The sequence below is a fragment of the Diplotaxodon limnothrissa genome, linkage group LG7 (genome assembly GCF_057381915.1).
Source record: "Diplotaxodon limnothrissa isolate DT_005_m linkage group LG7, D_limnothrissa_male_GT1.1, whole genome shotgun sequence".
NCBI classification, from domain to species: domain Eukaryota; kingdom Metazoa; phylum Chordata; class Actinopteri; order Cichliformes; family Cichlidae; genus Diplotaxodon; species Diplotaxodon limnothrissa.
In genome coordinates this window covers 10,969,679-10,994,385 of record NC_140602.1, presented here as the reverse complement: position 1 = coordinate 10,994,385, position 24,707 = coordinate 10,969,679, and the positions used below count along the sequence as shown (strand labels likewise).

Here is a 24,707-nt window from a genome sequence, read left to right as displayed (position 1 = left end):
AGAATAAACGTGAGGTATCCCTCGAAATAAGTGATGAAAAATATCAGCTATATGAAAATATAAAAAATAAATGTATACGACATTGATTTGTTCTTGTAAAATGTATTTTATTAATTATGATCTGATCGTCAGAAACAAGCTAATCCTTAAATCGGGTTATATATCTAAATTCCCGTGTACCTTTAACGCACCACACCGTTCAAGCCACCTGCAGCGGCACCTAGCGACCATTCGGGTGAATTTAGCGTAAGCAGCTCGTTTCTACGTGTCCCCCAGCTACGTGAAATCCCGCTCCCAGCTTCCACAGGAGTAGCAGCGATAGGTGAAGGGGTAAAAAAGCAGAACGGGAGTCGGTCAAACATGGGGGAAGTTGTTCTGCCACGCCGCATGTTCCTCTGGTGCATGGCGGTCATCTACTTGACTGCTTTTGTTTCCCTCTACGTGCAGATACCAGGTGAGCCTCTCAACTCTGCAGCCCAAGAAGCGGCTAGCTGACTTCCCTTAATGTTATGTGTTAGCCTGTTAGCTGGGAACTTGGCGCTTCCTGTGTGTCCGTTCCTCTGCTTTCCACGCCGTTAGACGTGGTGAAGAACCGCCTGGAAGTTTCTTCATCCCGGGCACGGTCAGCCTGCAACTGGGCCAAATTTACAAGCAACCTGTTGTAAAAAAAAAAAGACATACGGTGGCATTTTGAGTCACAGCACACCCGAACTATGTTTTTAATGTAAGGGGTATCTCTGCAGCCCAGTTAAGTTAAAAAAAAAAAAAATTTCCTCCGCCCATATTTGAAAGGAAATGTATTTGGGCTATTTTTTAATTTAGTCGCAATGGTAACATGACTTTCCACTGCAAAGGTTACTACTGTTTATTTTCGTTAATTTTTACGCCATAGTACATACATTTGCAACATTGTTAAACTTGTTAAGAACTGGTGGTTATAATAAAATATTTTCATTCATTTTACTTATAGAACTGCATCACATATGTATGACCAGTGTTGTTATTTTTCGATTCCACCCAGCAGGTCACCAGATTATAATGACTCAGATTATAATCTCCAGCACTGAGAAGTAAAATTCATTAAAAAGAGTAACATAATGAATCCACTGCTCACCACCAGCATAATCAGTACTGTTGCTTTCCGTGTTTGTGTGCAGGTCTGTATGGAAATGAGGGGCTGCTCCCTGCCCGCTGGCAGCTGCGATACAGCGGGAAGCCTCTGGTGGAGCAGCTGCTCTCCTCTCCCACGCTGTTGTGGCTGGGACCTCGGCTTGGCCTGGACACTCACACTGCCATGGAGCTGCTGTGTCTTATCGGTGCGGCACTGAGCCTTGCTGCCACGCTGGTGGAGGCTTTTCGAGACAGTGTGGTGTTCTTCTGCCTCTGGGTCTTGTACCTGTCTATGTATGAGGTGATTTTGCACGGTGGTAATGCGCTCTTCTGTTTTTTCCTGTCACAGTATTTCTCACTAAACTTTTGTCTGTTACAGGTAGGCCAGGTTTTCCTCTACTTCCAGTGGTGAGTGCAATGCAGTTCATTTTTTTCCTGAATACCACACAGCTTCTAAAACAGCAGCTGCTTAAAGGAGATCATTTTATCAGTGTGCTGCAAGGTCTCTGCTGCTGTGCAACACTGTTGTAGATGCAATTTCTTACTAGTCTCTCCTCTTGCTTTGATTGCTTGCTTTTCAGGGACAACCTGCTCCTAGAGACGGGGTTCCTCTGTATCCTTGTTGCTCCCCTGACTTTAATCGGAGGGTCACGAGGGGTCAGAGAGCACGATCGTGTCACCTTCTGGCTTACTCGCTGGCTGCTCTTCAGACTCATGTTTGCATCCGGGGTGGTGAAGCTAACCTCACGTTGTCCCACCTGGTGGGGCCTCACAGGTACGGATGAGTGACTGTATGGATGCCATTTATGCTGTCTTTACACAGTGGTGTCATGTTTTCTTTTCCCATTTCATTCTGTCATTTTCCTCCATCTGATTACTCTCTCCCTCTTTTTGCTGTGTGTTGAGCAGCCCTCACGTATCACTACGAGACTCAGTGTATCCCAACCCCTCTGGCCTGGTTTGCCCACCAGTTGCCGGTGTGCTGGCAGAAGCTGAGCGTGGTGGGAGCCTTCGTTATCGAGATCGCTGTTCCGTTCCTGTTCTTCAGTCCACTGCGGAGGCTCCGACTTGGAGCTTTTTACTTGCAGGTGAAAAGAAATGAATTTTTTCACGTTTTGCTTTAGTTTCACCTGCAGTATTATCAACTTCAATGTTGGCTCTAAAATGAAATCAGTCTGTTTTCTCTCCTCGTGTAGGTGCTGCTTCAAGTCTTCATCATTTTGTCTGGCAACTACAACTTCTTCAACCTGCTGACTGTGACCCTCTGTCTGTCACTTCTGGATGATCGCCATGTCTATTTCTGGTTGCGCAAGGCATACAAGACTGATAACGGGAATGATGGTATGAAACTTCATTGCACAGCTGCAGCCCAGGCGATGTTTCGTAGGCTAAGGCGTAGCTGTTTGTCACGAAGAATGCACATTTTGTTTTATCTCAACTTCCTTCAGACTAAAAGAAATATTGAGGACAAACTTTGCTCACTCTCTCTCTCTCCACTGTATTTAGACTCAAAGCTGTGGTCGTGGCTGTGTTACCTGCTGGAGCTGGTGGTCTGGGCTCTGCTGATTGTTGGAACAATCATCTGCTTTGACCTGCAGCTGGATACAGCTAAGAAAGGCATCTCCTCGCGGACAGGTGAGTGTTTCTTTTTTTTTTCTTTTTATGTGCCTGTAACCAATTTTGCTTCTCTTTTTTCATGTTCCTTAAAATGTCCTTGGCAGCATTTACATACCACCAGTTTAACCTGTTTCTGAAGACCGTCACTATTCCCTGTATCTGGATCGGTGTCCTCTCACTCACCTGGGAGATGGTTACCTCTCTCTTCAGGTAAGATTGACCTATAAATGGTTGTGATGTGTTGCTTGTTGAGCAGTTGCCTTTTAGATGTTGTGCAACTTAACATCTAACTTTTATTTCTAGGTGTGCGTGTGTGTCTGGTTTCTTTAAGAGGTTTTGGGGAACGGTCCAGTGGACGGTGTTCGCAGGGGCTGCAGCTTCAATGTTCGCTGTCAGCCTGGTGAGTTCTGTTGGAAACATGGGAACTGATAAAGCTCATAAGCGATCAGCTGTAAATCGCCTGATTCTCTTTCAGGTGCCGTTTACCTTCATAGAGTACGATTCCAACTCCAGGTTGTGGCCAGGAGTGCGCCAAGCCTATGAGATGGTTGATCGCTATCAGGTAGTCAACTCGTACGGTTTGTTCAGAAGGATGACCGGAGTCGGCGGGCGACCCGAGGTTGTCATTGAGGGAAGCAGTGATGGGGTCACATGGACGGTGAGAACTTAAACAAGATGTAAAATTCTCTAATTTGTAAATTAGGAAAACTGCATATTTCATAACATTAACTTATTTTCATTTAAATCTTTTTTTCTTTATAGGAGATTGAGTTCATGTATAAGCCAGGGAATCTGAGTGCACCTCCTCCTGTGCTGACACCCCATCAGCCCAGGCTGGACTGGCAAATGTGGTTTGCTGCTCTTGGGCCCAATACGCAATCTCCATGGTTCACCAGCCTGATGTACAGACTCCTGCAAGGAAAAAGAGACGGTATGAACACGTAGAGCGGAGAGCTGCATTTTCCTTGTGCAGCTGCTTAATGGGAAGTTCAGTTAATCAAATTAGGGGGAAAAAATCCCATGTTGTTTGTTTATACGGTTTTATTTGAAAGCCACATTTTATGGTATTTTCAAAGGTGGTGCAATCAAAAGAAAAAGTAGCAGGAGGCAAATAAAAATCCACCAGAGATCCATGTTACAAGTTTTCTGTTCTACCTTAGTCTTGACTTAGACTATTCTACAGTGCTCAATTACCTTGGTCAGGAACAAACAGTTCTCTTAAAGTTTGCTTTGTGTTCTGCAGTTGTTGAACTGATCCAGTCGGATGTATCCCAGTATCCATTTCACCAGCAGCCGCCTGCCTATCTGCGAGCTCACCGCTACAGATACTGGTTTACCGAATCAAAGGCTGACAGGTCAGTGCTCTCTGGTTCTCCTCGTGCTTCATTGTGTTTGCATGCATTGAAGAAACTTCACTGGAAACATTTCACGGCTTGATTTATTCCTTTATTTCATTTTCTGGTGTTTAAAAAAAAAAAAAAAAAAAAAAAAAAGTGACTTTAGACATGCATACTAAATTTAATGCAGGTTTACTTATTTTATCCTAAAACTAGACCTCACCGACTCTTTGTTTGCAGCTCTTTCCCAGAGCGCTGGTGGAGGAGGGTCTATGATGAGGAGTTCTATCCCATAGTGCATCTGGGAAACAGTTTCCTAGAGGGCATGCTCAACCAATATGGACTTAAGGTAACTCTCGAAAATGCTTTCCTGTATTCGAAGAGCTTAATGTTCGCTCCTGATTAGATTTAGGCTTCTGGATAGTTGTTCCACAGAACCAGATTTTTGTGTTTGAAGCCCTCCCTGGGACAAAAAAGGCAGACCAGTCAGAAGAGAAAAGAGGACCCACTGTACACCAGTGTGTCATCCTTTTCAGATGAGTTGTAGAGAATATTACAAGTGGTCAAAAGTGTGGGGGAGGGTGAAAATGAGATGCGGCATGCAGTTCTATTTTCCTGCATGAATTAGACTACATGTCCATGACGTATGCCAGTATAGGAAGCAGTCGGTTTCATAATTTCAGTGTGAAAACAAAACTAACATGATTGGTGATGTGATGTAATAAAAACACAAGCCTTAGTTTTCCAGCTCAAAAGATCCAGTGTTAGCACCACCACTGATCCACACTGATTTCTGTTTATAGGACAAGTCTCCTCCGCGCCGTTTGTCCAACACCACTGTTGCCCAAGCGGTGAGGTGGGTGCGCTCTCAGGTCAGAGGTGTCCCTGCGCACACACTTATCTGGACCCTGATTGCCTGCAGTGCCACCTTCTGTCTACTTCAGGGATTGCGACATAAAAGCAAAGATGCAGAGAAGCCTTCAGACGCTCACAAGGCCACAGCGACCGATCGTACTGAAAATGCGGCCGACGGCTCTTCTTCAGACCATCATGAGAAGTCTGATGAACAGCAGGCAGATGAGGAGGCTGACAAAGAAGCAGACAGTGAAGACGAGGTGGAAGAGGAGGGAGAAGAGGAGAACGAAGTTGATGAAGAAGATGAGGATGAAGAAAGGATAGAAAAAAGATGAGGGCCTTGAAAAAGCTACTGGTAATCCATCGTAGACTGTTATCACGTCTGCCTTTATAAAATGTTACCAAGATGACCAAAGAAGATGTTTTCTGTATTTTTGTGTTTCCCGATCAGCCACTCGTTAACAACATGCCTGCCTTGTTTCACCAACACTTCACTGCACCACACTGTATCTCTCTATTTCTGCTTCATCACTTTGCAGAAGTTTTTTAAACATTTTAATGCCTTCCTTGTCAGTTCTGACATATACAGCTGAACACCTGGAGAAACCCAGTTTAAAAAAAACAAACAAATCATGTAGAATGAAACGAGAAACGATGATGTGGGCTCTGGTTTGTCTAGCGTTGACGCTACTGTTCGGCACAGTTTGTCTCCCGCCTGTGCTGTTTGCGTCTTGCTGTATGTACAGAACTAAATCACACAAGCACTTTTCCCCTTTTCTACAAACGTGTGTTTTGGGTTTTGTTTAAGATTTCAAATTAAACACATGGAACACTGTAGTGTTTTGAAATCTTTTTATATATATGTAACAGTACAATAAAAGTGAAATTTTGATTTGTACATGCTTTATTGTATAAAATAGGCATTATTATAATGATTAGAATATACAAAATAAGATTGATTTATCCAGTAAAAACTAAACTATATACAGAAAGACACCAAGTCCAGCTATACATTTAGTCAGAGTGTCACAATATAGAAAATCATTCCACTAACCGATTTCTAACAGTGTTGTCGTTGATTTTTCTTTTTAAGCGTTCCTTTTGGTCCGTTTTACCACTGCAGTACTCCAGGACAGTACTTGTCAATCAGAGACCGGTAGTACACCTTCAGGTTGTTGACGTCAGGCAGATCAGTGGTTTTTGTGTACAGGTCAAATTTGCTGTAGATGAATCAGAGTTAAGTCCTGGGTACAAAACTTGACTGAACACATTTTACATGTGTGTTTAAGATACTCACTTGAACTCTTTGACCCAGGGCAGCATCTTCAAGTCTTTATCGTTGCACAGATGCATGTAATCTCCATGGGAGTGCCAGGGGTAGAAGGAATGGAAGCGAATCATGTATAAGCCCTGGAGGGAGACACAAATTAGAGGTGTCTCCAGTCACTGTATGCATGGAAAAAACAAATGTATTTTTTCCACTATAATCGGGATTTATCCACTAATTCTTCTATTCTACCCCTTTTGTTCTGATGCCTAATCTTTGACCTTTACTCCGGTTGTGTTGGAGTTGCAATCAGTCTTTCCCCACAAATTAATCCAATTAAATGTTTGGTTCTTAAACCTGCTGAAATCTACCCTGGTTCTCAAAGAGCACCAAGCAGAACTGGCACCATGTCAGAGGAAAAGAGGAATTAGTGTTTAAGCTGTTAATTCAGAGCCAAGACTTTCCTGTTGCCTAACACTTTTGTGCCAACTATAAAGCTAATTGCCCCCGATAAAAACAATTTAAGGTAATAATTAACTCACCTCCTCTGGGATGAGGCACTTGTTGAACTTCATAACTCTATAGAGATACTCTGAAGACAAGAACGCAAGGGTGTAGATCACAGTGTAATAGATAAATGCTCTTCTATAGTAGTAGAACTTTTAAAAATAATTTAAGTCATGCGTGGCTGATGATGCTTCTTACCATCGTGGCCCCAGGACATGAGGACATTGTCAAGGCCACAGTTTGGTTCGTAGATCCCAAACTCAGTGCTAAAGGGGGAAAAAACATAACAGGATCAACTCCCTGCACTTTTAATAATTAGACTACAATTTACTGTCAGCAGTCATAATTTTACAAGGAGCATATTTTCAATAGCACAAATAAAAAAAATATTTTTGGTCAGCTGATTAACACCGACTGTGGACTGAACAGATGCAGATGTGTGTTTTTATGTCCACTGAGCAGTTTGCTTTCAAGCACACTTCGTTAACTTTTTTTTCCAATGTTCTCATCTGTAAAATATGTGCAATTATTTTGTGAAATTCGCAGAGTCAACGTCAGAATACCAACTTGTATTTGGGATTATTGTCATCTGGATTTTTCAGGAAGGTGTTGTTTCTGAACACAATGGAGTTTTGAAATTTGCAGCCAACGGGAAAAGTGTCGCCCACTACAGCCCACTACAGGACACAGAGACACAGACAGTTACCTTAGAAACCTATTAAAATTAAACATGAAACAAATGGGATTTATATAGTAATAATAACAATAATGAGCAATAAACTAAATGAACACAACTGTGTTAAAACTTCCGTTTGAGGAAAAGCAGCTCTGAAAACTTTGAACAGATGAATCTGCTGTGCCAGCTTTACCTATCTTGGACCCATCCCTCACCTGCGGTTCATCCCAGAGAGCCATGATCTTTCCGACATCATGGATCAGACCAACCAGCTGGAACCATTCTGAGAGGTACAGTAAGTACAAGATATTTACTCTATAGCATGAGCTTTTCCACAGTCTCGGTGCATTTCTGATTCTCTCTCTGCATTTTACCTTTGTCTGGGTGTTCTTGGCGGATGCCTTCAGCAGTCTGGAAAGCGTGGAAGGAGTTGGGGAAGTCCACATCGGGATCAGACTCATCCACAAGCTGGTCTAGAGACATGATGGCATCCATCATCCCCATCCGGGTGTGGTTACAACCGTTCCATTCAGTGTGCTGCATCAATATTAGACAGTTAAATAACTCCAAGCGGTGTGTGAAAAATGCTCTGGTGAACAGATAGAAGTGATGCTATTCAGCGGTCAAAGGAGCTTGCAAAGAAAAGCGTCTGGACTTCTTTAAGTTGCTTGAAGACGTTTCACCTCTCATCCGAGAAGCTTCTTCAGTTCTAAGGTCAAATGGTGGGGAGTCCCAGATTTAAACCTAGTGGGAGTGTCTCCCCACAGCATGTTGCTGGGTCTGAAATACACTGGGATGTCATGCTTGGAGAAAACTCTCCTGAGTTTTTCTGATACACCGGCTACATAGGGGATGACAATGTTGTTGCGTCTGTCTTTCTTATCCTCCCTCGCTGGTGTCTGATCTTCTTTTCTGTGCCTCTTTGCTGACTTTAAGAACGCCCATTTAGGATAGCTGCACGTTTTGAGTGCTTCCTTTACATGCGTGTGTTCCTTGCACATGCGTGTGAAGGAACACACGCATGTAAAGGTTGCCGGTGTATCAGAAAAACTCAAGAGAGTTTTCTCCAAGCATGACATCCCGGTGCATTTCAGACCCAGCAACACGCTCAGACAGAAACTGGTTCACCCAAAAGACAAAACTCCAAAACACAAACTTAGCAATGTGGTGTATGCTGTACAGTGCAGCGAGGAATGCCCAGACCTCTACATTGGAGAGACCAAACAGCCACTTCACAAGCGCATGGCACAACACAGAAGAGCCACCTCCACAGGACAAGACTCAGCAGTCCATCTGCATCTAAAGGACAAAGGTCACTCTTTCGAGGATGCCAATGTTCACATTTTGGACAGAGAGGACAGATGGTTTGAAAGAAGCCATCTATGTCCACTGTGAGCGACCATCTTTGAACAGAGGCGGGGGTTTACGACACCAACTGTCTGCCATCTATAATCCAGTTTTGAGTTCCCTCCCCTAGACGCCTTAACGACCACGCACATCCTGGGCCATCTGACCTCAGGAATTCTCATGATAAGGTGGGGCCAGGTTTCACAATGAGCTCACCCGAAACCCTGGCTGATTGGGACCCACACCCAGTTCCACACCTTGGCTCAGGCGATTAGAGGATCATCAGGGGGTCCTTTTTTCCCTCTGTGGGGGGATACTCCCACTAGGTTTAAATCTGGGACTCTCCACCATTTGACCTTAGAACTGAAGAAGCTTCTTGGATGAGAGGTGAAACGTCTTCAAGCAACTTAAAGAAGTCCAGACGCTTTTCTTTGCAAGCTCCTTTGACTACGATGACCTGGATGACTGAGAACCTTCACAGACACGATGCTATTCAGCAGTTAACACTAATATTCTGCCGTTTATAATAAAGCAAAAGCACATCATGTTGTCAAATATATGACAATATATTCAATGTATAACTTTGTGAGGAGAATTAGGTTAAGTAAACAATGTTAAGGCCAGAGACTGGTCTGTGATTCAGACCTCTTTCTTTTTTGTTTGCTCAGTCTGAGTCAAGTTTGCTCATCCAGAGGCAAATCCAGAGGTCGCACAAGTTCAGTGTGATTGACTAAAAGCTGCCATTCATGAATCTGTAACTGATCATTTCACACAGTGACAGACCTTATTTTTAATATCCAGGTCTCTTTTTTAAAATGTTCTCTTTGTACCAGGTTTTACTCACTGTTTTTTTTTTTTTCCTTCTAATTTTCTCACCTTTTGGTTTACAAACTCCACTGTTTGATAGGTGTGCATCAGGCTGTACGTGTTGAAGACACGGTCAATTAGGTTTCCGCTCTGAAAACACAGACCAACACCAACAGATTCTCAAAAGCAAAAACTGATTTCCAATGTTTCCGTGTGTTTTTTTATGTGTAATATCGTTACGTATGTTGCTAAATAGACTTCGGTGAACAGGTATTGCAAAGGGGTTATATACAAAATTTAAAAAAATTACCTGTTTCTCAATTATCTTTGTAGCTGTGTTATTGTACTTAATTGTAATCAATCAGCTTCCTTTTGTCCACTTACAATAAACAATAATTTTTTTAACTGCATAAATAAAGGATACATAAAAGTCCCTGCCAAAAAGTGATTGCGGCTTCTACCTTGTTACAGGAATGTTGTTTGTTGGTTAAGAGGACTTGATATAATTCACGAGAGATATATTTGACATATGTTTCACATATTGTAGATCAACAAGTTATTTATAGCAGTTTAAATACAAGCAATCAGTTTTTGGCACAACACCGGCCAATGATTGGTCGCTCAGTGGATCTAACAAACACACTCTAAAGGACTAAGTTCTGCCCCCACACCATTTATATATTACATATACATATGTACATATTAATTAAACTTATATTTACATGCTTTTTTTATCAGTATTTATTATAATTAACTTTGTTTTTATCAATATTTATTCCCATTGTGAGAGTATGAATATTTATACTTTTAATCCCGTTTTTAACACTGGGTTACATAGTTGTTTAGTTAGATCAGACCATCAAATCAATGAGCTTCTCGGAAAATCTGCATTAGACTGTAATGTTTGATTAGTTAAAAATCTGATGACATATGCAGAACTGTGTCAGCCTCTGCTGATAAAAACTCAACTATCTTTCAGTGAGTTGACCCCACTGTGGAAGCTTAAACTCAGTGAATGACTAAATGAACTGAGTGAATGATCTGCTGTTACAGAACTGATCAAATTAGCCAGAAGTCAGACTCTATTGAGTAGAAAATAAGAACCTGAACTCCCCTTGTGGTCAGCCTTGGGTTAGTGTTAGGCACATTTTGATATTTTGCTTAAGTTTTGGCTCACTCTGAAGCTCAGCTTTTTTTTTTTTTTTTAACTTAAAGCCAGTTATGTCTGCCTGTAATTATAACCTCAGTTTTTTCCTTCAACTCATAAATTAATGTGGAATTAAGCTGGTTTGTTTAATTACCTCAAAGTTTCTGTAGTCTTCCTTGTCTTTCGCCTTACTTGTCTCCAAATTTGGCCGATATGCCAGAGACGGGTCCGGACCCTTTGAGCAGTAAAAAGTACATTTTCAGATTTTACAAAGCTATGCAGCAACTCTGCTTTCAAATGAATGGTGTGAATGGGCAAAAATTACACTTACAATGTTAATGATCCTCATGGCTGATAGGTGAAATCACAGTTACTGTTGGGTTGTGATGGGTTGTGATGCGTCGATGCTCTGGTGGTCACTGTCCGCCTGCCCATATATATCCTCCTGGTTCAAACTGTAACCTTTTTGACGTGCATTGGGGGCTAGGTTTACAGCAATGTCCTGTCACACTTTAACCAAATTTTATGTAATGGGGTACGCTGTGTTGCACGTTGGCCTTGTTTGTGTGTTTTTGTATGTCAGAGTGTCTGTCCGTTCCAGGAAGAGCTTTTCAGTGATCAGCAGATTGCATGTTTGGGCTTATGTAGAATGACTCAGTACTTCTTTTCACAGTTAAGTTGTTTTTATTTTTTTTATAATTATCGGGGGAAAAAAGTTTTTACACATATGTAGATCTGTTTTTAATACTATGTATGCATTACATACAGTAGATTTGTCATATTTACATGTCTGCGAACTATATCACAAACTATTTAAATAGCAAAACAATTCTGCTTTCTTGTAATCTATGGGTACTGGTCCTCATGAAGGCAGGCTCTGACTTGGGATTTTTCAGTATCAACGGTCCTGTCTTTCAAGTATCAGCTGGTTCAAACGCAGATTAACAGAGGTAAAGTTGACAAAGATGTCCAAACAAGCGTTACTTCGTGACTTCTATTTTTTTTATTGATTGCTGTCTGTCACATAAACCAAATGCCTGCCTCTTTACCAGGTCACAAGGTGAACATTGTAAAGACTGAACAGACGACAGGAAAACCTTCATATTTTTCCGCTTTGCTGTGATGAGATATTTGGATTTGAATTTTGATTTGCAACCTTTACATTCCCTCGGAGAGGACACGGAGTACAACAGATCTTTACATTTTGTTTTATGTGTTAATAATACTGTACGGCATAAAAAAACATTTTTGGGCATAATTTTTTGGACACAAACAAGATAACTTCTCAGAAAAGCTTAAATATTTCTAGTTCTGATTTGCGTTTAAGGGGTGTATCTGGGGGTGGTAGAGGCTTGGCCCACTCTTAAATCTAATTGGCCACATTAAATGCCTCCCAAAACTGTTGAGAAACAACAGCCTGCATGCGATCAAGCATGGCACATCTGATGTTGCAATGTTGCAAACCGTGGGGTTTATTATACTTGTGTAAAATATGTTTTATATCTAAAGCTATTTGTGGCTGTAGAAGGAGCTGGATCAAGTCTGGTAGCCTCATTAGCCCCTGCCTCTGCTCTTTGTTTATGAACGTGACTTACAATGTGTGTTTTTTCTGAACATTTGAACTCTACCTGCTTTGTTCTGTGCATGTACAGGAAATGAAACGTGAATGTAAGTCACACTCACCTTTTAGGAATGGACAAAAAAGTGTTTCATAGTGAAAGAATAAAGGAGGCAACATGGATATGAAAAGGGTAAAATGATGCTGGTTTGTAACTTTACTTCATTTGTAAAATATTGTCAGTATAATACAGCATGAAATGTTCACAAAAAACTTCACACTGACGCCTCGATTTGCTGTTGACAGGTGAAATAACTATAAAGGTTTTATTTAACATCAGTGTTAGAAGAAAACAGCACAATGGTTTACAAAAGGACACTTGTGTCTTTGAATGGAGTGTATATGAAAACAAAGATTTACTAAAGTGTGATATTTACAGCAAAACTGACCCATTCATTTAAAGTTAAATAACACACCTTTAAAATTCAAGTCATATTGAATGTAAAGGATAATAAAGTGCTTTCATGCATTCCTAATAATAGCCTGTGTGAACTACCAAAACGGGAGTTATAATGAGCTGATGTGCACACAGAGAGAAAAGAATAAAACAAACTATAAAGCTTAAAAAATGATGGTCTAAATTCACTGGCATGCTTAATCTGCGCTGGTGAAAGGCAAAACACTGTAAGGCCTTATAAATGATCAATTAAGGCTCAAACTGATGCAGAGAATATCGAGTGCGGCTGTCCTCCCTCTGGTTTAATAGAGTTGAGACCTGCTACGGTGTCTGTTAAGTGTACAGACAGATTACGGATTAGGGTTAGTGGTTATTTTGGCTGATCATATGCACTGTGGGTTTTTGGGTGAAGGGTTAATTGGGTTTGATTGGGGGTTATTCTCGGGTTCTGTCTGCACTGAAGCAGAGAGGGATAAATGTGCTTTCAAGACACATTGTGGATTAACACTGAGCTCAGGTAAGTTAAGAGGAGGAGGATAACCATTCATCAGCAGACATTAGTCAGGTAGGGATTGGTTGAGAGAGGCTTGTCTGGTTACAAAGATAGTCGTGCTGTAAATGCCAAAACATATAGGACTCTAGTTTTAGCTCGGTATAATGCTGTAGCCCACACTACAGGTAATAATCTTTAAAAAGTGTTATTTTTACAGATTTGACAATCGTATCTGTAGCTTACAATAGCAATGTACTCGTCAGAATAATTGATAGATTCAATCTCAAATTGGTGATAATGAGTTGAAGCAGGAAGTTGTCTTGGGAAAGACTCCTGAGTGACCAAAGCACTCTGACATAAAAAAAAAAAAAGCAGTCTGCTGTTTCCAGTCAAGGGACTCTGACCTTTCCAAATGGCCTCTTAGTCTTTGCTGTTGTCTTTTTCATGATGTTGCCTCATTCAAAGCGTTCAACAGTTTACTCTGTGAGTACCTTGTTCTTATTACTGATGAGAGTTTTAGTCAAAACTATAAAAATAAGACCCAAGCTGTAAAAAACCCCACAACTGCTCTGTTAAGGAATGACAGCAGTAGCGATATTTTTGAGCCTGAACATATAGTTAGTGTAACAGTGGACCTGGGTAATTTGCCAGCAGGTGTTGATGAAGTTGTCTTGAGTGTGGGTGAGTGGGTGTGGCCTTATCCATAGCTGTGAGGACTGCGGGGGTTAATTGGGGAGGAGTCTTCCCTCCCACTCTGTCCAATCAGCTGGTACAGACGGTGGCTGAGGTTCTGAACCTGACAGGTGCCTAGGACACACCCCACCCTCATCAGGTGGGGGTGGCCCCTGCCTCTACCAGCATGGCGACGACCCCGTGACCCGTGCTGCCAGACTGGCACCTCCGGTAGCACGTTGTGGCTTTGGTCGACCAACAGGTCAAAGGGCTTTGGCGGGGGATCTTTGTGTGGGAGCAAGGCCCTCCAGATGATCTGTCCGTCTTCCTCTGTAATTTGGTTGTGAGCAGCGACAGAGAGATCAGACACAGTTGGCACGATGCTGGGGTGAAAGGACTTTGGGAATTTAGAGGTTCTGGGAAAACTCAGCCTGAGAAAAACAGACAGAAAGACAGAAAATATTTCCAGGGAATCACATTCACATACGTCATATAAACGTGACTTTAGGGTAATAATACTACTTTCAGCTGCTGCCTTATTCACAAAGGGTTGTCACAGTGGGTTTGTTGCATGTTTGACTTGGCAGGTTCCCTTATTGATGCAACCCCAAAGGGATATATGTCGCCTCTCAGGATCAAACTAAGGATCTCTGACTCTACTATGGAGCCCCCATGACTTTAGGGTACATTACGTTGGTGCAGATTCATTTCCTGAAGACTTAGTGAATCCTTTAGTATAACTTCAATTAACCTCATCCCCGCCTAACGCAGCAATTTAAAATTGAACAACTGTGTGGATATGAAAGGGTGACTGTGTAAACGCGCAACATTAGCAATACCTGTTCAAATGTGATGATTGGCAGTCATGCATGTCACCTGCTTGAGTTTCACAGTGAAACTGGATAAACGCCTTACAGGATTCACGGTTGCACTGCAGGAATGTCTGCTGTGCTCAGTCTGAGGTCTCATTTTTGAGAAGAGATGATAAAGAAAGACAGAGTGGTGCACAGGTAGTAGTTCTGCCTGTAGCTATCTAACCGTCTATGTGCATTGCTTAAACATTAAAGCACTGCTTTCCCCCATTAATCTTCAAAACACAGTTAAAAGGGTGATAAGTTCATTTTAGTCAATAATTAAAAAAGAATGCAACCAGTCGGTCTAAAATTTCTGCTAGCGACATCTAAAGGCTGCTCTGTTTCCAGCTCCCAACCGGACCAAAGTGGTTTAAACCAACAGAGTCGAGAACCAAGACACTGACATCCGCTCAGTCAAAAAAAAAAAAAGACATGGTTAATCAATAACAGTATGCAAGTCGGCAAATCTCACAACAGTTCCGGGAAGTGACAAAGCACAATGTAGATTGGTGGTGAGGGGCTCCTACACCTCCTCCACTCCCCTTGAGTGGGTTTTAAGTACTTTATTTCTCAGTCTCCTGCTGTCTGCACACGTTTTTTTCCCCTCACATCATCACAATACCTTTTCTATTTAAAAAAGAAAAAAATAATTCCCACTTTCTCCCAGATGCTCAAAAGTTCAAGTGCAAAGAGGGGGTATGTTTTGTCATGTAAGCAACCAGCGATGACATAATACTGCACAGGTAAATTAAAGGTTTGCAATAAAGCAATTGTCTGTTTATTCCAGCCCTTTTATACTGCTGACAGGAGCAAGTGGTTAAGTCAAATGACTGCAAACCCTCATCGTCCCTAATTCTCTTTAATACTTTTATAGTTTTGTCAAACACAACACTGCCTTACGCATGACTTATAATTCTGTACTGCAAAAAATGATATTGTATATTCAGTATGTAAGGAACAAAGAATAAAGGCAGAGGGATGGATGAAGTAAGATAATGTTTGTTTGTTTGTTGTGAAAAGTGGGCCAGATTACCATTTTATCCTGTAACTAATCCTGACTGGTATTCTGATCACTCTTCTGGCTGGACACCTTTAGCTCTCACTGCCAACACACACGAGAACACACATTCATTGTGTGTTATACCATTGACTTTAGGCTAGGTGAACTGAACTGGTTTTAATGGATGGTGAATGAAGCGTGCACACTTAGACACACACACACTGGCATAATGTTGCATGGTGGAGAATTAGTCAAAACACGTGACTGTGACACGTGACTGTCAAACTGAGATGCAGACTTTTGCATGCATGCGGTACACAGCGTAAGAAAACTCTTGGCTTTATTCATCTTTACATGCGTGTGCTGACATCTGTAGTTGCCTGTCTCTTTTTCTTTCTGCACAAAAAAACACACATTTGTGCATTTACTCACACACATACATGGTTGAATGGCCCCCTGTGGTGAGGTTTAAAATCAACTGCCAATGAAGGGAAAGGCACTTGGCACCAAACTGCCTCCCAGTAACAAGAAATCTGGGCCACTGAGCTACTTGCTAGTTTCTAACACATCTAATACAGGTAAGCTAATATACAGCAAAGAACCAATACAGTAAACACATATGCCTATTTTTTATTTTACTTCCAGTAATTTTTAGTGTCTGCATTTTCATTGTGGTGAAAAGGTTTTGCTTATCCACTGTACTACAAGATACGGGGATGGGTGTTCTTCTTCACCTTTCCACCTGTCTCCTTTACATGCACACAAATGTTCTGTCTTGCTTCCTCTGGCTTTCCTCCCTCTTCTCTCCAGAGCATACCTACATCACTCTAGACTCTTTTCCACCAGCTCCATACTCTCACTATGGATCACAATGCCATGTGTGAACATCCTAGTCCACGGAGACTCCTGCCTGACCTCATCTGTCAGCCTCTCCATCACCTTTGCAAAATAGACGGGGCTCAACCCCACCTTGAACTCCCACTGCGCACCTCACCTCTGTCTCGTTGTCCTCATGCATGTCCTGCAACACTCTCACACACTTCTCTGTCACTCCTAAATTCCTCATGCAGTACCACAGTTCCTCTGTTGGCACCCTTCCGCATGCTTTCTATAGACCTACAAGGACACAGTGCAACTCCTCCTGACCTTCTCCGTATTGCTCCTTTTCAGCTGTACTGCTGCTCATTAATCATTACTAGCTTCGGTCAAGCTTCAACAGCTCTTTCTCATATCTTTGTGAGTGGCTCTGTAGTTATTATAGCTCTGAACATCACCCTTGTTCTTGAAATTCAGTACACAACTTTTCCATCTTCTCATTTTTCAAGATTATGTTAAACAATCTGGCAAAAATAAGCAAACTCTCCTGTCTTCTCTCCTAGACTCCAGACCTGTGGAGGTATGGAGATACCTCCACAGGTATGCCATCTGGACAAATCAGCTTTCCATGTTTCATCGTCTTCATAGCACATTCCCTTGCCTCATTCAGACATTTGCATAAATACCACTCTTTCTTTTCTGTTTAGCAGTGGATGGGTCAGAGTGCAGTGAAAAACCATCTTGCATTCTTTAAAGTGCATCCTTAGTCTCCACTGGCTGTAGATTTATAGCTGTGAACATGAATTCACTGCATCCTGAGTTCTTGTAGATGAGAAACTGCCCACCAGAGGTGCATGCGAGCACAAAAATGTCAGACGCAGTTAGATATATGTAACAGAGAGTGAGAGGACCTCATGTGTCCTGCCTTCTTAGGCACCAACCTCACCTTCTTCCTTCAGAAGTGAGAACACACCTCACATCGCCTGCTGTGTGCTACATGTGAGAAGGGATAGCTTTAGACAGCATCTCACCCTGGCTTTGTTACAGCCAGTTACATTAAAAGTACGACTTTATTATGAGTTGACAAGATCTGATGATAGTGATATCCATTTCCCAGTCACAGTTTTCTTTGCCCACCTGGTCTGTTTAATGGCGGTACTAGCTGGAGAACAGAGAGGGATTGCTTATCGTCAATGAAACTTACTGTAAAGTTGTAAAAAAGTTATTTTTTGAGCAGCTGAGATGCTTTAAAATGAAATTTGGTCATAACTCACAGGAAGGAAAACAGAAACGATTGTTGCCTATAATATCTGGCAGCAATTAACACTCCATGATAGCAGTATGTAATAAGCTGAACCCCCTTTTGTGTTTTTCTTTCTATTGCAACCCCCATTCCCTCACCTCTCATGTGTGATTCAGGATGTGAACCTGAATCTGAGAGACCAAAAGGAGCGTCTCCAACATTCTTCCCCAGTTAGAGCTCAGCATGGGGCTGTTCACAGAGAGACTGAACACACATGCAGACACATACGTGTACACAGACACACACACCCTTTTGTCCCTATGGGTTGCCCACAGCTTCACTAACAGCACGACCCCCTCCCTCCTTTTGGCTCTGTCTTTTTTAAATTACAGCAGGATGCTTTCATTTTTCTTTCTCTCCTCTTTTATTTCTTTAGGCTCACTTTGCTGAGAGCCAGCAGCAATATTACGTTACATCCAACAGCACTGAATCACACTGAGACGTTTGAGATGGGGTTCCCCACAACCCCCACCCCCATTAGCCAGAGATGTTTAGTATATAATGCTACACAACTTAATCAAATTGATAATTCTTATTGGTGTTGTTGAGGAAAAACAATCAAATAAACAAGCAGGAATAGTTCTGAAAAAATAAAAATAAAAATAATTGTATGAAATGCATTGCCTTGATGCCTTTTTATCTTACACTGTTATTGCACTAATTTAGCTCTCGAACAATAGATAAGGTGTATTAACACTAATGTGGGATTAAAGCTTTATAAAAGCTGCAAATAAGGGGAGAAATCCCTCTTATATAACTTAGACTCAGGGAGCATAACCCCTCTCCCTCTCTTACGCTTTCTTTCTCACACACACAAAACAGCGTAAGAAGTTTTCTCTGATTAGATCTACCAAGGTAGCAGAAAACAAAGTAACGACCTGTGGGTTTGCATGTGACGGTAATTTTAAACGGCGTGCTGCTGGCCTTGAAGCAGCCACATCATAACATGTTCTTAAGGAACCTACAAGCTGCTGGTGTCTTATTCAGACTGCTTGCTTGCTGCTTGGCCCCTCGGTATGCGCATGTATCCTTGTCCCAAATCCCACTAAATCACCTTCACCTCTGTCTCACCTCCTGCTGCTACTGAGAGGAATTACCTTACTCTGTCACTAGACCCTTTTTCTTCTCTTTTATGTTTTTATTTCTTTCTTTCTTTTCTTCAAATGCTGTGATGTGTAGTCATTGTTTTGCCAAAGTTACCTTTTTACAAAGGCTTTTTATTTCTAAAGAGAGAGTTTAAAGGGTGTTATGTGGTGCAAATTTATTCACAATTACTCACAAAACCTTTTAACATTGCTTTATACTTTATCTTGTATGGGGGGAAAAGAGGAAAAATACAAAATGTGCATCAAAGTAAAGCAGCAAAATTAAAGTTGTTTTCCATTAAGGTTATTAGTTAAGAAGATATTCTGAATTTAACAATTTACTTAAAAACAAATAAATCCCCCTAAAAGTTTCGGGGTTCGGGTACCTGGGTCTGTGAGTTCTCTGCGGAGTCAGTGCTTGGGACTGGATCTCCAAAGGCAAGAGCCCGAGCAGCACGCACAGCCACGCCGGACGGAGGGTGCACATGACAGGGTAGCGGAGGCACACTGTCCGGGAGCAGTAAACCAAAATATTATTGATATTACCGGAAATGTTAAAAAGAATCGATTAGAAAAAAATCCGAGAATATGGTCTGTCTTTTTGTTGTTGTTTTGTTTTTACAAAATTATCTCTAACATGTAAAATGTCGCGTATTCATGAACGACACGGTCAGCATCATCTCTGTTTCCTGCATCTTCGGCACACTGACCTCCGCGGTGTAATCCAATGTGATGCTCACTGGGGCGCAAAGCAGGAGCGAATGGAGTGTTCTGGTTTATAAAGTCCGAAGGAGGAGGAGGAGGAGGGAGGAGGAAGTTTTATTGCGTGTCCTGCTCACCAACCTCACCTCCAATGAACCTCGCAACCTAATTAAACCTCAAGAGCTTCAGTCCTCTCACTAATCCTGGGTATGAAGTGGATCTGCCATATTTGTTTTGTGCTTTATGTAAGGTAACTTATATTTTTGGATTTCATTTCCCATTAAGCAGTGTCCTTGTGGCCAATGAGCCTAGGCTGACCCACTTAGAAATAACTGCTGAACCGATTATTATTAACACAGTGAAGTCGTATTAAACCCCCTGGAATACAAAGAAAATGTTATTTTTAGTAACAGGACTTCACTTATATGACAACCACGGGTTTTCATACAGTAGCCTACTCAATGCATGCCTGGAAAACTAACAAATAACTTCCTATAAAACCTGAAATAAAGTCATTATAAAAAAAAATAATTTTACTTTGAAAAGGTATTGCATTTTATTAGTCTAATGCTTTCTACTTTGCATAAATCTTCTATTTCTTCTTCTACCTGCTGGCATTAGTGGATCATCTGCCTCCATCTCACCTCATCGCTGGTATCCTCCTCCGTCATACCAACCTGCTCCATGTCCTCCTTCAATACATCCATTAACCTTCTCTGAAGTCTTGCTCTTATCCTCCGGCCTGGCAGCTCCATCTTCAACATCCTTTGTCGAAACCAGGTTTCGCTGTCGAAACCTGTCAAAGCTGTCTCACCAGCTATCCCATGTTAGAGTCCCATGTTAGAATGTCCGACTTACCATCATTAAAAAGCATATTTAAAGCTTAACACACATTAATATGAATGTCTATGGACAATTCCCCCCTTAATAACAACTATGAGTAGGGTAATTTTTTAAGAAATTTTTTTTTAAATGACTTTCTTAACTGGATAATTGAACTAGGTACATGTCTGCATTGGCTGATAGCTGTCTTGACAAGGGCAGCTACAGTTTCTGCTAGGCCTCATCCACTACCTCAAGTTGTTAAACTGGATCCTTTTTGTGTTATCTTTAATAGACTGGCTACTGTTATGGCTTGCTGTGTGGTTCGTACTTCGGTTTTGGTGAGTAACTTTTTTGTGTTTGTGTTTTCTGTTTGTTACCACTGATTAGCTGCATTGCACTCATACAGTTTATGAATATAGCTTGCTATGAATCTAGCTAGCATTAGCTAATAAATTAGCAGTCTGTTCTTTTGTTCATATAATATAATATCTGCTTCAAAAACCAACATGGCAGAAGCCAAAAAGCTAACATTATAGCTTCAGGTCAGCACCTACACAGGTATTTTGGAAAACATAGCCTTTTTGCCTCTTGCCCACATATTAGCACCATTTTAGGTCTTTGAAAACGGAGATTTCTGGGGGTTTTGTGGGTTGGGGAAATCACAATGCAACTTTGTTGCTTTTATTTTGAAGGTGACTGCTATTAGACGTGTGTGTGTTCAGTTGATACACATACCCACATAGCAAAATTGGTATGGCCCGGATCAGGCCCACACAATGTGCTTACATATGGCTAACATACCGCAAAGAACGACGGCCCTTTGGTGGCCCAGACCTGGTTTGCCCAAGGTTGCCCACACATGGGCCAGCACAAGGCCAGTTGCATACACACTGGTGGTCCTGTGCTGGCCCATGCGTGGATTACCTCTGGCAAACCTGATCTGGGCCACCAAAGGGCAGTCATTCTTTGCGGTATGTGGGCCATCTGTAGGTGGTGTGCAGCCACGGGCCAGTTGTAGACACACTGCTGGCCCAGAACAATTTCAGCTCTGGCCCCAGATGTCAGCCTAATGTATACTTTAAACAAGCCATGCAATAACAACATGTACCAGATGTTATGGCCCTGGCCATAATCTGCTTTAGTAGTTGTTTTCTTTGTCTGTGCCTTTAAGTCTTTGCAGGTCCCGGATTGGATGAGCTGACGGCTGCCGATTGGTCCGCTGATCATGTGGTCGCATTCAAAATCCATCACCAGCAGTTGTCCCAGGCAGCCACTGACAGCAGCAGCAGACCTGACCCTGGCCTCTAAAACCTGAGCCATTTGTGCCACTTTCTGAGTTCTGTATATAGTGTGTACATTAGTTTTCATTGTAAATAGCACCGGAACAGAAGGGGTGAGCTGCCTTATCGTTTTCCTTGCACTGTTTTCTCCTGTTTATTTCAGTTAGGGAGTTAGGTGTAGCGCTTGTCTTTTGTTTGATGTTTGATTTCACATAGGGTTTTAGATAACACCTCCTCCTGACTTAGCTTGTTTTGTTTGTTATTTTGGCCTTTGTTCACCCCGGAGCTTCATTTTTGCAGTGTAGATAAATAAACCACCATTCACTAAGAAATTGGTTTTCCCTCTGTGTATGGTTTTGGGGACCAGGGCGGGGCAATCTTTTCAAACTTATGTTGCGTTCCTGTACCCCTAGACTGGGGCGTAACACCAGAACATGCAGAAGTAACATGCCAAAACTCTGTTCAGACAGTGAGTGGACTGATTCTTATATAGCACTTTTCTACTCTCCCAGATTACTCAAAGTGCTCAATACAACATGCCACATTCACCCAATCACATACTTTTGCTTAACTGAGGGCTTCCTAACTACTTTCACACTCTTGACATGCAGATTGGAGGAGCCAGGGATCAAACCACTAACCTTCCAATCAGTTTGTGACCTGCTCTACCACCTGAGCTACAGCCTCCCACTGGCAAAGATGAGTAAGCCCTCACTAGGTTTTGGATAAAGTGTACACTCACAAACCTGTCAAACCTGCATTTGAAACATTGGCTACCATAGCAGTAGAGTGGCATTTGGGTCTTCTAACTAAAATAGGAAAATAGGAACATAAATAGTGCCATCATTGCCAGACGTGGCCCACATCTGGTTGACATACACTCTGCCAAAACACCAGTCAGTCAGAAGTGCCAGCTTGATTCCAGATCTGGGCCAGACCTGTTTTCTGTGGGCCTGGGCCACATAAACCAAACCACAATCAAGCCAGATATGGCATGCCATCACGTAGACAGTGCCATCTATGTCAGGCCTGGCCCATATCTGGATGACATACGTCTTATCATGCCAGAAGTCCGCCAGCAGTGCCGGCTTGATACCAGATCCGGGCCAGACCTGCTTGCTATGTGAGTACAGATTGATGCAGAATGTAGCGTTTTGAACAAGAGATGGTGTTAGAGATAAAGCAGTGTGCTTAGTTTGTGGTGAGAAGATTGCTATGTTGAAGGATTACAGTTTGAATTGCCATTATGAGACTAAGCACCTACATAAAAATACAAGAACTTGAATGATGCAGAGCGCAAACTAATATGTGAAGACAGAAGAACTTTTTTTTTACCAAGCATTACACATCCAAGGAAGAAGCAGTCAAGACCAGCTTTGTCTTTTCCCATAAAATTGCACAAATAGCAGTAACAAAGGTAAACTATTCTCCGATGGGAAGTTTATTTGGTGAACTGTTATTATGCCCATGAGAAAAAAAGAAGCATTTGAGAATGTGTCTCTATCCAGGCGAAGCATAACAAGACTGATCAAGGACACTGTGGGAAATCTGCAACTTACGCTGACAAAGTGGACACTTTGAACTGGACGTGATGTCTGTGACACAGCCAAGTTACTCATCTTTATGGATGGGAAAACTAAAGTGTTTGAGATTGCAAGGAACAATATTTGTTCATGGAGGTAACCACACGCTTGGGATGAAATGGGAAAAACTGGCAGATGTGACCCCTTGGGAAAATTAACTGCTCACCTCTGGTATACATACAATAAAAACTTTGTTACTGTAAGCTCTCGGAGGACATTTTATTAGATACACAGGCAAGTAGATGTGGTCAAGATGACCTGCTGAAGTTCAAAATGAGAATCAGAATGCAGAAGAAAGTTGATTTTAAGTGACTTAGAAAGTGGCATTGTTGTTTTGAGTATTCCAGAAAATGCTGATTTATAGAGCATGGTTCAAAAAAGCAAAAAATCTCCAGTGAGCCCAGTTCTCTGGGTGAAGATGCCTCACTGCTGGGAGAGGTCAGAGGAGAATGGCCAGACTGGCTTGAGCTGTAATTCAAACAACCACTCATTTCTACCAAAGTTTGCAGAAAAATATGTCATGTTGAACCTTGAAGCTGACTGCCTGCAGCAGCAGAAGACTACTGGATGCAACTTACTTCTGTCAAATAAGAACAGAAATCTGAGACTATACTTCAAATGCAACCTGATTTCTGCTGCAATATTTGGATTGTAGTATTAGAATATGGCATAATGGTAATGGTACACTTTGGGTCTCTTAGCACCAACTGAAGATGATTTAAACCCCACAGCCTGCCTGTGTATTGCTGCGGATTATGTTTATCCCTTCGTGTCCAGAGGGAACCCATCTTCTGGCTGTTTCCATCAGGATAGCGTGCCATGCCACAAATCTCACATCATCTCAAACTGGTTTCTTGAACATGACAATAAGTTGACTGTACTCAGATGACCTTCAAAGTCACCAGATTGCAATCTAATAGAGCACCTTTGACCTGTGGTCGAATAGGAGAGTCTCAGCCAACAAGTCTGCAGCAACTGTGTGATGCTGTCGTGTTAATATGGACCAAAATCTCAGAGGAATGTTTCCAGAACCTTCTTGAATCTTGTGCCACGAAGAACAAAGGTAGGTCTAAAAGCAAAAGGGGGTCTAAACAGATACTAGCAAGACATACCTAATAAAGTGGTTAGTGAGTGTTTTTATCCCAACATGCCAATTTAAATCACTCTCCCTGCAGTGTAGAGCAGGTTATTGTGACATTTATAAAGTTATCAACAAAAACTGACATTTGTCTTTACAGCCGAATATGGTCCAATCTAAGGAGAAAAAAAAACATTGCCTGAAAAATGACACCTCCACCATCTCCATTAAAGATGTGTTTTGTTGAAGAAACCTGAGTACAACAGCAGTATATGAACTCATATTGCACCCCAGTGCCTGGCTTTATGGCTGCTCATATTTTTGACCTGTA

The 24,707-nt window shown here is 41.8% G+C and overlaps 3 protein-coding genes across 3 annotated transcripts; 1 reads left to right on the top strand and 2 right to left on the bottom strand.

Moving 5' to 3' along the window:
• The first annotated feature begins 300 nt into the window (after window positions 1-300).
• On the top strand, window positions 301-5,794 carry lmf2a (lipase maturation factor 2a). Its single transcript, XM_085359182.1, has 14 exons — window positions 301-454; window positions 1,158-1,411; window positions 1,490-1,518; window positions 1,692-1,885; window positions 2,020-2,198; window positions 2,307-2,451; window positions 2,617-2,745; window positions 2,832-2,937; window positions 3,031-3,127; window positions 3,203-3,385; window positions 3,490-3,658; window positions 3,971-4,082; window positions 4,305-4,413; window positions 4,868-5,794. Exons 1-14 carry the CDS (start codon window positions 361-363, stop codon window positions 5,252-5,254), a joined length of 2,187 nt encoding a protein of 728 aa, XP_085215308.1. The 5' UTR covers window positions 301-360; the 3' UTR covers window positions 5,255-5,794.
• On the bottom strand, window positions 5,768-11,144 carry miox (myo-inositol oxygenase). Its single transcript, XM_085359183.1, has 10 exons — window positions 11,002-11,144; window positions 10,825-10,905; window positions 9,593-9,673; window positions 7,744-7,906; window positions 7,585-7,652; window positions 7,261-7,370; window positions 6,892-6,959; window positions 6,729-6,778; window positions 6,217-6,329; window positions 5,768-6,139 (listed from the first exon to the last, which is right to left on the bottom strand). The coding sequence occupies exons 1-10, from the start codon at window positions 11,017-11,019 to the stop codon at window positions 6,031-6,033; spliced, it is 861 nt and encodes a 286-aa protein (XP_085215309.1). The 5' UTR covers window positions 11,020-11,144; the 3' UTR covers window positions 5,768-6,030.
• Window positions 11,145-13,875: 2,731 nt separating this feature from the next.
• Window positions 13,876-19,603, bottom strand: adm2b (adrenomedullin 2b). The gene is made up of 3 exons (XM_085359185.1): window positions 19,546-19,603; window positions 19,295-19,415; window positions 13,876-14,281 (listed from the first exon to the last, which is right to left on the bottom strand). Exons 1-3 carry the CDS (start codon window positions 19,601-19,603, stop codon window positions 13,876-13,878), a joined length of 585 nt encoding a protein of 194 aa, XP_085215311.1.
• Between the last annotated feature and the right edge of the window lie 5,104 nt (window positions 19,604-24,707).

Bases quoted from the DNA above. Each gene is read 5' to 3' on its own strand.
- lmf2a (XM_085359182.1), top strand. From the start codon at position 361: ATGGGGGAAGTTGTTCTGCCACGCCGCATGTTCCTCTGGTGCATGGCG. The intron at 3,128-3,202 runs GTGAGTTCTGTT...ATTCTCTTTCAG, and splicing joins CAATGTTCGCTGTCAGCCTG to GTGCCGTTTACCTTCATAGA. The intron at 3,386-3,489 runs GTGAGAACTTAA...TTTTCTTTATAG, and splicing joins GTGATGGGGTCACATGGACG to GAGATTGAGTTCATGTATAA.
- miox (XM_085359183.1), bottom strand. The intron at 7,371-7,584 runs GTGAGGGATGGG...TGTGTCCTGTAG, and splicing joins CTCTCTGGGATGAACCGCAG to TGGGCTGTAGTGGGCGACAC. The intron at 6,779-6,891 runs GTAAGAAGCATC...TCTTGTCTTCAG, and splicing joins CATGTCCTGGGGCCACGATG to AGTATCTCTATAGAGTTATG.
- adm2b (XM_085359185.1), bottom strand. From the start codon at position 19,603: ATGCAGGAAACAGAGATGATGCTGACCGTGTCGTTCATGAATACGCGA. The intron at 19,416-19,545 runs GTTAGAGATAAT...GCTCCCGGACAG, and splicing joins GAATACGCGACATTTTACAT to TGTGCCTCCGCTACCCTGTC. The intron at 14,282-19,294 runs GTACCCGAACCC...TGTTTTTCTCAG, and splicing joins CAGAGAACTCACAGACCCAG to GCTGAGTTTTCCCAGAACCT.